At 39.8% G+C, this 12,424-nt stretch overlaps 1 protein-coding gene across 1 annotated transcript in view; it reads right to left on the minus strand.

Annotated features, from left to right (window-relative positions):
- Positions 1 to 692: 692 nt before the first annotated feature.
- EIF3H (eukaryotic translation initiation factor 3, subunit H) overlaps positions 693 to 12,424 on the minus strand; it is a 67,158-nt gene continuing 55,426 nt past the window's right edge. Inside the window, exons 6-8 of the mRNA XM_010138800.1 lie at positions 6,813 to 6,933; positions 3,249 to 3,381; positions 693 to 944 (exon numbers count right to left, since the gene is read on the minus strand). Coding sequence (XP_010137102.1) covers positions 847 to 944; positions 3,249 to 3,381; positions 6,813 to 6,933 — 352 coding nt within the window. The 3' untranslated portion in view covers positions 693 to 846. The remainder of the gene's footprint in view (positions 945 to 3,248; positions 3,382 to 6,812; positions 6,934 to 12,424) is intronic.

Raw genomic sequence — 12,424 nt, forward strand, 5'->3', positions numbered from 1 at the left:
TCATTTCAGATTCTCAGAACTCGCCACACAATGACATACAAGAAAACTCAAAAAAAGAAAGCAATCAATGACAGTAACCTGTGTGAGTTGCCACCTTGAAACTAACATTCCTGTTAAAAACGTAAGTAGCCTGATTTCAGGAATAAAGGCACATCCAGATGGCAAAGTTAATGCAGAGTAGGCATGGTGTCCATTTACACCACAGTAGCTGCTCCAGGTTAGATACTTTTGCAGCTTCTGTCAGGAAGTCTTGGGTGGCATCACTGGATTTCAATCCAATTGGTGGCAGCAACAGAAAAGGGGAATACGGCATGAAATGGTGGGGATCAGTCTCCACATAACACTAGCTCTGTGTGTTCCAAATGTGAAGCCTATGAAGTATTTGTGATATGGAAGGCCTACTGCACTAGGCTGCCCAAACAGATTAAAACAAGAATGAGCAACTAGCTCCCAAGTGACTAGCGCATTGTGGTTAGAAGGTCTCAATGAAAACTGGGAAATCTTAAACTTCTCCTGTGAAATACTGAATACTGAACATTTATAATAATTTGGTTTTATTTCAGATTCCAAGTTAAATAAAACCTGTATTATTTGTAATGACTAAATATGAATAACTGCCAAACATTTAGAAAACCTGAGTGACCACAAAAAATTCCAGTCCAATAGGGCCAACAAATAAGGAAATACTAAAATATCGTTAAAATTTGCCTTTATTTTTCTTACAGAATTCAACACAAACCAAGGTTTTACAAGACTCTTTTCCCAATATACTAAATTTTCAAGAGGATCATGAACAGTATAAAACTGTATGTAACTTTTTCTGTTGAGGTCTACAGCAAAGTTTCTTCAGTTGTTGTAATCTTGGAGAGCCTGAGCCATGAAAAGCTTGCCCAGGTTCTGTGCGTTGAACTCCTTAATATTCTGGCAGTAGGTATTAATTTGACCTGTCAATAGGAAAGAAGAGTAAACCCTCGTCAGTTTTGAAATTCAGAAAGACATCCTAGAACATAACTTTTAAAAAGCCAAATATGCATGAATCATTCAGGATTTACAGAGAAGCAACCAAAACGCAGAGTAGCTCAACTACTCTACACTTCAGAATTTTACATTTTCAGTGTTGCCAAGCAGGTTTGGGAAGAAGAAGAAACTAAATTAGCAAAACAGGTAAACTGGTACCCTAAAAAACTCCTTAATTTTCCTACAATTCTGTTACACATAGTTTCTGAAAAGACATATGACAATAAAAAGAAAAAACAATTCTTGCAGCTGCATTGGAATCTTAATCACAGTAACTGTTTGGTTTAGTTGCTCTAAAAATACTACAAGACTGAACTTCAGTTCTGTTCTCATACATCTGCTGTCCCTATTAAAATATTCGTAACAAATGTTTTCCAGTAGCAGACTGAAAATCGAGGTCCTCCTGTTTGACACCTTGTTAGCCTTTTTTTTCCACCCAACATTTCACCTTATCAGCTATTTCAAAAAATCACCCGGGTATGAAGATTGTCAGTGCTTTACAACTCAAACATTCCCATCAAAACATCTTTATATGTGTACTGCTACAAGATATCTCCCTCGTTAGCTAGGAATAGCCAAACAGGAAGCCAGTTTAATCAAAATTAAGACTGTTTAGAAGGCAAATAAACTCTCAATTTAATGTTCTATTTAAGAAGTTTTTAAATGCCTCAGAGACAAAAGAGCGAGGTTTTATTCTTATTCCACAAACTTTACTTCATCTAAGTTGAAGTGGATGCTTTCAATTCTTCCCCTGACTATGGTAAAAGAACAAACAAAGGGAGTGCTTTGGCTGAAAACCTTTCCTTCCTTTAAGTATAATAGTTTTCAATTCTTCCTCTTACAAGAGATGATTCACTCTAAGCTATAACTTTCCTACAACACACGTACACACATACATGCTTATGTTGCATTTTTAAGCTGTGCTAAAGCTGAATGTTTAAATACTTCAATGCCACTAGGATTCATTAACTGGTAAAAAAAACTATCAAAATTACACATTTTTTTAAAGTCTCTGGAAGGAATAATAAACCAAGAACATTATTTCTTCTAAAACCAGCACTTATTAGCAGTGTGAAACAGTTTTAATATTAAAATAATTATCTCTTGGTCATTCCAAAACTAAAGAGTGACAGTTCAAATTCACTCTTTGTGCTCTCTGTTGCCATTGCGAGGTCCCAGATATTTTTACCCTTCCAGGAGGCATAGGATAGCCACTGACTTTTGTACCAAACTGTGGCTACATTCTGCAGCACACTAGTAAACCGAAGAAATTGGAAGGGTGGGACCTATGCCTGGTTTGTTCCCATTTACACTTTCATTCACTCTGGGGTGCAGGAAGATGGGAAAAACTCTGGCCATAGAAATCAAACAAATTATCCCAATTCTATGTGAAATTAAAATTAAACTCTTCTCAGCTGCTGCAGCAGCCAGTTCAACACCTAGTGATGTTATCAGTAACTTAGGGCTGCAGACAACTGCTCTGCTCTGCTCCCACCCAGAAGTTCCAGCCCAAACAGCTTATTCCTGCCTCTTGTCTGCACAGCCCTATAACTTCTGGAGTTGAGGGAGAAGCGGGGCTATGAGTGCAGGGAGCAGCTTAAGGTCTCCAGTAGTCACTTGACCCATTCACGAAGAAAGTCTCCTCCATGGGGCATGTCTCCAAGCTCTCCTTCAAATACACTCTCAGAATGTAGCCAGGGAGAGGCTCTGGCTGCTGCTCCTGCTCTCTGCCATCAAACCAGGAGGCACAGTCAAGCAGAAGCTACATACCATGGCAAAATAAGAAATAAAGGGAGACAGTCTCCATACATCAAGCTTAAAGCTTTATGCAGCCATTCTGGTTAAACACAGTGGCTTGCTTTCAAAAATCTACCCAAGTTCATATCTGCATGGGTAATGTGCTTCTGTGACTTACCCAGATGGTTTAGAATTCCTCTGTGTGTGTAAGCTTACTTCCTACCAGAGGCACGGACTGCCTACTAGCTATAAGGCTGTTTTTCTTAGCTACTTATTTTAACACTTCAGACACTGGGGCTGTAGATCACAGGTTGAAACTACTGCCATTGTCCAAATGAAGGACAGTGTTTGGACTACTACCAATGCTAAGATATCACACCATAATGGCAAAGGCAATGAAAAATTAAGACACTTTCTAAGGTAACAACAGTACTTTTCCCCAAATTAACATTCATATACGAAAACATGAGTTGAAGAGGAGGCTAGGACATCACCTGCAATAAGGAGTGACTCCATTCTTGGAGGTGGTTGTGGTGGTTTAAAAAGTTTATTGATGTCCTCCTCAGGAAGAGGGGCTTCTCCTCGGCTTTGACGCTGTAAATTTTCTTGCTGACGTCTCTGCTGGTACTGAAAATAAAGCAACAGAAAGAGAATGCAACAGGACTTCCAAAGCAGCAAAAAATTTTTCTTTTCAGATGCTCTTTACCTAACCAGCAAGTATGTTTTAAAGATTATACTTATTCAGTGCAATTCAGTTTATTTCAATTAACACAAATACAATTCACAGTTTATTTCAATTCACTGGTAAGAAACATTTCCCACTCCCTTCACCCCAGCAAGCTGACACCTTAAATAAGTGAGGCACTAGAACATCACATGGTACTGAGGAGCTGGGGTTAATTTTTAAAATTTTTTCATAAAGATACTGTATCTGATGCAAAGAATACAGCCTGGCAGATAAAGGCCTCCATTTCCCTCAGCAAAAAAGAAAATAAGGTTGAAACATGTAGGTATGAGAAGCCATTACCTCGAATAGTTATACAAACCAGAAGTACTCAATTTAATGCAAGTTAAAGGTCAAAACAATATTAATGTGAAATGGGAAGAGAACTTGATTAAACAAGGTAGTTTAAGCCTAAAAATATTAACTCTAAACTGAGAACAAAGTGAAGGCTGAAATAAAGCATAGTGGTTCTTTTCTCCATTCCAGTTATTTAGATATTCTGACACTTTGATGCCATGTCTTTGTGGGCTACCAGAGAATATATGGGAGTAGCAGTTTGTAGAAATTATTCTGCTATAAAAAAAATGAAAAATCAGATTTGTTTTCAGTGCTTCTTTTTGCCATGTAGATTACTCAATTTGTGTAAAAATTCAGGCAGGCCATTTCTTCAGCTACTGGATAAATGTTTGTTCTTGCAGAAGCCCATACGTTCAGAATCACATATGTGAGATTTCTTACTGTATGTCACAGCCGGGAATTAGTTCTAAAGTTTGTCTGTTGAAGCTCTCCTATTCAACACATAAAAATCTTTAAAATAAACAGGCCAAAGAGTACAGGCTGTTTTCTCTCAGTTGCCTAAATGTATCTGTGCGTAAGGGTCTGAAAACAGTTCATACTTGGTGGCATACTCAAATGAAGTTATTTTTTTCCGGTAGTAGTGACAAATACATGTTTTTGGTCAATGTTAAAAATAAAATCTTAAATGCCCATATTTGTCTGTGAATTGCATGTAGTGTCTTTTCTTTGCGTTACCCCATTCACTTCTCAGCAGTCTGCCTATTATTCTCTATTGAAATGGATTGCTCTTAATCACAATTGCTCCATTTTAAACAAGAAGACCACTAACTATGCTGCAGTGAGCCACTCCTAAAGCAGCTGTAGTTAGTAAACTTTGCTCTGCTTTTCAAAATAAATAGATTCCCTTGTTATTAACAAAAACCTTTGAAGTGGATGCCATCTTTCCATTCAAATTAGGCAACAAAGCAAAATAAATTTTCTGAAGATAACATGCATCAAGCTTCTATGTCCTCAGGACTTACAAAGTCAGGAGAGACCACAGATTACATGCTGTTTCGCTGAAGTACTCCCTGTTCAAGCTATGCTTAAGTGAAAAAAAACCCCAATTCTGATTTTAAAATAGTCAGTGATGAAGCATTTCACATGAACCACAGGTGCTCTTTTTAATAATTAGCTACTCTGTGTAGCAATACCTGCAATATTTTATCTTTAAAGTGGCCTGGCCCATTTTCAGTTGGCCGATACTGAATCTGGTCATATCTCTGCCTGCTAGATTAAAGAGTTCTAATTTATTTTATGCAGGTACTCCTTGAGTAAGAAAGTCACTCGTTAACTTAATTTATCACGTGAAGTGAATTGCATTCACTGAGATCTGCTTTCCAGGCTTTTAAATCATTCTCATAGTGCTTTCTTCTGATTTACCAGCGTTCTTCCATAATTAGAAAAAGTATTACTTTATCAAATGCAGCAACAGCAAACAAAGTAATACCATCCCCAAATTGCAGAATGGCTGAGGTTGCAAGGGACTTCCAGAGGTCACCTTGTCTAACCACTCTGCTCAAGTAGGGCCACCTACAGCCAGTCTCACAGAATCACAAAATCATCTGGTTGGAAGAGACCTTTAAGATCATTGAGTCCAACCGTTCACCCTGCACTGCCAGGGTCTCTAAACCAAGTCCCTCAGCACCACATCTACATGTCTTTTAAACCCCTCCAGGGATGGGGACTCCAATACCTCCCTAGGCAGCCTGTTCCAATGGTTCACAACGCTCTCTGTAAAGAAGTTCTTCCTGATATCCAACATAAACCTCCCCTCATGTAACTTGAGAATGTTTCCTCTAATCCTGTCACTTGTCACATGGGAGAAGAGTCCGACCCCCCTCACTACAACCATCCTTCAGGTAGTTGTAGCAAGTGAGAAGGTCTCCCCTCAATCTCCTCTTCTCTAGGCTAAACAACCTCTGTTCCCTCAGCTGTTCCACATAACACTTGTTCTCTAGAACATTCACCTGCTTTGTTGCCCTTCTCTGGACATGCTCCAGCACCTCAATGTCCTTCTTGAAGTGAGGGGCCCAAAAACGGACACAGAATTCAAGGTGCAGCCTCACCAGTGTTGAGGACAGGGGAACAAATCACTCCCCTACTCCTGCTGGCCACACTATTGCTGATACAAGCCAGGATGCTGTTGGCCTTCTTGGCCACCTGGGCACACTGCTGGCTCGTGTTCAGTCAGCTGTCAACCAGCACACCCAGGTCCTTTTCTGCTGGACAGCTTTCCAGCCACTCTTGCCCCAGCCTGAAGCATTGCAGATGGTTGTTGTGACCCAAGCGCACAACCTAGTACTTGGTCTTACTGAACTTCATACAGCTGACCTCACCCCATCAATCCAGCCTGTCCAGATCCCTCTATAAAGCCTCCTGACCTTCAAGCGTATTGACACACCCACCCAGCTTGGTGTCATCTGCAAATTCTCCATGCTCAGTATTCTCTAAACAGACTATTTTGGATTTTAAACAGGCCCTTTGGCATCAGGAATTAAAAGTCAGCAGCACCTAATCAGTATCACTGTCTACTGATGCACAACATGTCTAAAATGTCATTTCTGATCAGAAAACAGTCTGCTATCTTTTAAATATGGACTATGTTTCTTTAGTTCTAGATTTGTGGCTACATGTGATGGCATTAAAACATAGTTTGTTTTGAGAGAATTCACTTGTAGTTTCAGCTTGTTCATTTTATTCACTAAACCTCTGATCTCTGTGTCCACATCATTTTTATCAGTGATTCCAGTGTACCATAAATCACTAACAAACGTAAAATAGCACAGAAAGACCAATTCACATTACATAGCAGCAAAAGTGAATCCATTTGACAACTCCCCACTGACTAACACATTTTATAAACCTACTTAATAGGTATGTTTCTGTAAGAATTTTATCTTAGATAAATTCATCTGTCTTAAGATAAAACCGCCAAAACTGTATTTTGTGCAAAAAAAAAAAAAACCCTCTCATTCAAGTTTTCTATGTTACCAACCTGGTGTTTCTGCTGCTGCTGTTTGCTTACGTTCCTCAGGTAGGTATTGTATTTAACAATGTCTTGGCTCATCTCATCCACTCTGTCCATCAGCAACTGCAGGCTCTTCCCTAGGTGATTACTGAAATACAAGAAACATTCATTCACTTATTAAAAAAAGAGATTTAAATTTTTAAATTAATTTCAAGTCACTTGACTGCACTAACAGCCCAGTCTGCAAATTTTTAAGTTCCTGGTTTTCTTTGTTCATGAATTTATTTGATGACACTTTACATGGAATCTCCTCCTTTTGCACCTTTGTCACATAGCAAATACCATATTTAAATGTTCTGGTCTTTGCAGGGAACCTCATAGTTATGAACGAACAATGCCTTGAGTGAATTTACTGACATTACAGATGCAGGCTGAATGTTTAAAAGAAGTCTGATGCTTTTGTGACCTGCAACCTTGAACAATGTTGCAGGACGTGTTTAAAGAGCTTGGTTTCACATTATTGCTAGCTTTTTCACAAATGTTTAACTATCCCTTTGTAGGGATCATTGAATATTCTTCAGAACTCCATCTCATTAACTAGTCTATCAAACTATGCCTGGAAGTTCAGCAGACACTGCTTGATCTTAGCTGTTGAGAGGGAGTGTTGCGTCCAGACCAGCCAGCTCCACATTCCATACCACAGGCAACATGGAAGCAGCTAAGCTAGGCACGTCCCGCTCCGGTTACGCGATCTACTGCCTTGGCTAGACAATTGCAGTCTGTTAAACAACTTTTATTGTAACCATTTTTAGCAATGGATTCAGTATTTTGCAGGAATGTTCAAATTAAGGTATAGCTTCCAAGTTAAAGTTTTGGAAGTTTTTAGATTGGTGCCCATGGAGACAGTATTCATCCTAAATTCTGTTACAGGGTAGTGCAGTAAAAGAAGGACACTTACTGCTCTCTATTGATCCCTTTGACTAGATGTTAGTTTGTTTGCTCTGATCTAGGCCTTACCCAGTCCCACTTGGCTGAAGACTAGTGACTCAAAAAGCTAAACTCCATCCTTCTACTCAACCGAAATTCACTACTATTCCTGAGTTTCTTTGAAATAAAAAGTTTGGTGCACTTCTATGTCAGAATCATATCCTCCAGTCCATGCTCCTCCATGTTATCTGAGATTCTTTCTGTCCTTTATAATGCATTCCCACCATCCTACAGCTTATGGACTGGGGAAACTCTAACTAGAAGAGACAGGCATGAAGTGTAAAGAGAACCACATAACATAACACTATGCATATCCCTTTTAAAGTGTAAATTATTCCCCAAATCCATAGAACTCATAGCAAGAGATGGAAGCTGGTAACATACTGAGGCACTAGAGGATACCTGTTAAAATATGTAGTTAAAGTAACCCTTATCTCCGAGCTCTCTAGGAGAGCTGTTTCACTAGCTGAGCTGTCTGCTCACGGAAGAAAAGAATGTATTAGTAACTTCAGACTACAAATTATTTACAAGCTAGAGTTTTAAATCTCAGTTATGTACAAGGCAGATGATGAGGAGGATGTCAGCTACACAGCAGTGAGAAAGGTGCCACTATTACAATTATTTTTAAAATACCTGGAGTTTTTTTGGTTGAACATTTCGAGCACATGATATTTAGAACTGTGAAATATTGCCATGGCTAGGGGTGTGCATATATTCATTTTTTATACTGTTTATATTGCACAGAGTTACTGTTAGAACTGGATATTATCAGAAATGCCTATGTAGGTACACACTAAGAGCCTTGTAGGATAAAATGGACATCAGGAATACATAATTATTTTACAGATAGTGCCCATATGAAATATAGCTGGTTACAAAGAATGATGTTACGTGAATCTCTTTGGGACCAGCTTAGTACAGTGGAATACAAAAAGAGTTATTGTTAGAAGTTGCAGTAATATAGTGTTTGCTCTCATTGCCAGGGAAACAAAAAGCTAAAAACAGATAACTTAAACAGATGTGAATGGAGACATGAAGTGATAAGTATGCTGGAAATACAGGACCTGCTTTTTCCTCAGTTCTCATGTAGTCGAAACTCTTTTTTTTGCTTCATCTCTTAAAAACCAGAAATACCAGTAGGAAGTAATTTGTAAAAATGTATATATATAAAGCTTAAGCAAGTTTTATGCAGCTGAATTTTATTCTGGTGAGATTTAGGAAGTTAAATCACATTGCAGCCTGTAAGACTCATCACACACTTACTTCGTCCAAAGGATCTTTTAGGCACCTCCTTACTGTGTGCACTCCCCTACATCAGATCTCAAAGATCACTCTGTTGGGTATCTAAATGGCCTCTACGCATCAATGCATCTAATAAACCCAAAAATAACGAGAAAAAAAAAGGGGGGTGGAGGGGGTGGGGTTGTGCCAGTAAGTGTTGCTAACATCCCCATCAAGACTCACTTTCCTACAAGGCTCTGCGATAGTCAAATGCAGACAACGTGGAACTCAGCACTACTGTTGTTCTGAGGGTATCAGTAATAAACCGCATTTTCAGTGGATGCATTTTAGCAGCTGATTCAGAGAAAGGGTCAAATCGATTTTCCATCTAGATAGCCATGTAAACCAACAGGAACAGATGTATAAAGCAAAATAGCTGGTGCTGAGAAAACAAGGACCATGCTACGTGTGTTTCGGGGCGGGGTGGGGGGGGCGGTGGCGATTTCTTACCACTAGTTCTGACGTTGTCCAGTGATCTGAAAGCCCATTAGTGGCTGAAGCACAGCAGGAACCCTCCTAAAGCCTATTTTCAGTTTTTTTCATTTGAAACCAGTCAGGTCTGAGACCCCTCAGTTGTGATGATCTCAGCACACTCTTTAATTCAACTAAAAGTTATAGCTCCACATTAAGATGGCACCAGCAGACCACTGCACATCAGGCATCAGTGAATCTTCATGAGAGAAAAACATCAGCTGCCAAACTGCTACCATCCTGAGCATCAGGAAGGCCACACATGGGGACTGTGTTCTTTTTTGTGGAGAAATATAGAAAATATATATAGAGGAAAAAACAGAATGAAGCTTCATCCTGCCCTTAGTACAGTCAAAAAATGTGCCATATGGATTCTTACGCATCTAATGTGAGAGTATTCCTTCACCAGAATTCTTATAATGATCACTCACCTGTAGGGAGTGACCTGTAAAATTTCCATAAACTTATTATTTGAGTATTATCTGTGTAGCTTGGATGACATAATCAAAAATGCCTAAGAAGTCCAAGAACATACAAAGTGTCAAAGCAAAACTGTCCCAAGTCTGTTTAGGAGGAAAAAAAGAAAAAAAAATAAAAAGAAAGAACAGTCTGCAAAGCCATTTCTTGTGCTTTGCATTTTGCTGATTATACCTGATGAGGTATAATCCTTCACCTAAAAGGGCAGGTATGACATCAAGTTCTTTGACACATGCAATAATTCTGATTCCTTATTTAACGATTATTAAATACAAAGGGCATGTAATTCTGAGTAGAACCCCATGAACAGAGTAGCCTAATCCGCAGGTAAGAGTCATGGTCCTTTTATGTCTTGTTCTCCCCGCTAGTGAGCCTTGCGTTTGGCAGTGTTATGGTCCAGCATCCACAGAAAGAGAAAGCAACAGCCACGCATTAAACTCATGGATCACTTACTACATGAGAGCATCCTGTTAGGATATGGACCTGGCGAAGGGACCCAAACGCAAGCCTCCCTCTTCCTGGGGGAACGCTCATACCATTACAGCCTCCCTTTGCAGACACGTTTTAAGGAAAGCTAAGGTGCAGTTTGCTGGTGCCAGAAAAGCCAGTTTAAGAGGTTCCAGCATCAGCATCTTCCTGCCTTCCCTTTGCCCAGGGATTACAGCACTCTCAGCTGTATGGATTCAGCTGTTTGTGTGGGTACACTTCAAACTCTTTCAGTGAAATATTCTACCGTAAACGCAAAAACTCTCTCCCCTCTGTTGGGGTTTTGGTTTTTTTTTTTTTTTATAGGGGAGGCTGAGGGAAAAGCTGGAAGGGAGGAGTGGGCGCCTGACTTTTCCACCAGACTATTCCACAAAACTATTTGTACAGCCATATTCTGAAACAGATGAGGGAATAAAAATCTTTGAGGTGGGAGGGGTGTAGAGATGAAATAGGGGTAGTGGGGAGGAATGATGCAAGCAGCTGGGGCTGGAACCTCAAACTGGCTCCACTTCTGTAGGATTCATACTGGGGAACTACACATGAAGCTCACATTTACTTCAGCATCTTTAACCGGGAAAAGACTCCAGACACACTCGCTAAAGGTCTGAAACACCAAAAATGCAGCCTCAAGTCAGACACCAAAGCTTCAAAGAGAGGCAGCAATTCACATTGTTCTCAGCTTCCTGTGTCCTCCTCACTAGTTTTAACTGTCTCTACACACAGGTCAAGGGCCACAGCTTATACTCTTGAAAAAAAAGTCCACCTACCTGCACTGGCCCAGCAGGAAGCAGAGGCACCCAGCCTCTGAGATCCGATTCACTGTGCTGCACCCAGGCCCCTAATTTTGGGGTATAATACCTCTGAAGCTGGAGGTGTCGAAAAAAGATCATCCCATAAACTTGACTAACAATCGCCTTAAATGGACCTCCTCATTTATTTTACTCTGTTTTGCTTGCACCCTGGCTAAGGAAGATGACAACACAGAGCAGCAAGGGGAAGCATAAGAAAATGCTGTATCTGCTGCTCATTTTTAAAAGCTCCACTGAGGCCTCTCTCAGAGTCACTGTTTGTCAGGAAAGGTGCCATCCTGTGCAGTGTTTCTCCTGCTGGAGGGAACAGCTTTAGGGGGATTAGAGAGCGACCGCTGGGCAAAGCACATCTTTTTGATTAAAAATGTCTAAGGAACATTCCCATCAATTTGCAGGACTTGTTTACATCTCAGCATTTCAGCCTGAGTTCAACCTGGGCTCTTTTTAAGAGGATTTGGTTTGAATGAGATATGTAAGTCAGGATTCTTGAGCTCCATTCCCTTTTCTACTTCGACTTTGATGTGTGCCTTTGGGCAACACGCTTACCCTCCCTGTGTCAACTTCCCCCATCTGCAAATTAAAGATTATCATAATTATCTTAATAATCCATTAAGCACACTGAGATTTCTGAACAAGCAGGACAATGTATAAAGGTTAATATTGTTTTCAAAAGCCAAAAGGAACCCTCCTTATGTCACTTTTGCAAAAATACTGCATCTGATGTTCAAAAACGTATCTGCCAAGTAGATGTTACTGCAGTAAATGTTCAGCACATGTTTGCTTCTACTGACGCACACTATTAGAAAAATTGCTTGAGACAAGTTGAGATATTATAGAACAACCCCATTATGAAGCTAGACCACAAAAAAGCTTTTTTTAATTTAAACTAGATCATCAATAGAATAGGGAAGAGATGGATGAGAATGGGAAAGTTGGTTGTAATTATTTCTCTGAAGATCTGGAACATTATCTGACAGGATTTTAATTCTTGAGTCTCTATCAAAAGACTGGCAGTACTCCAAGGACGTCAAGACATTTTTGTCCTTAAGGGTAGCAGGAGGATAACAGTTTGAGCAAAAGGCCTTTACTTGCTATTACTTGCTAGCCTTGTGCTATTCTGCCATCAGC

The sequence above is a fragment of the Buceros rhinoceros genome, unplaced genomic scaffold (genome assembly GCF_000710305.1).
Source record: "Buceros rhinoceros silvestris isolate BGI_N320 unplaced genomic scaffold, ASM71030v1 scaffold3746, whole genome shotgun sequence".
Taxonomy (NCBI): domain Eukaryota; kingdom Metazoa; phylum Chordata; class Aves; order Bucerotiformes; family Bucerotidae; genus Buceros; species Buceros rhinoceros.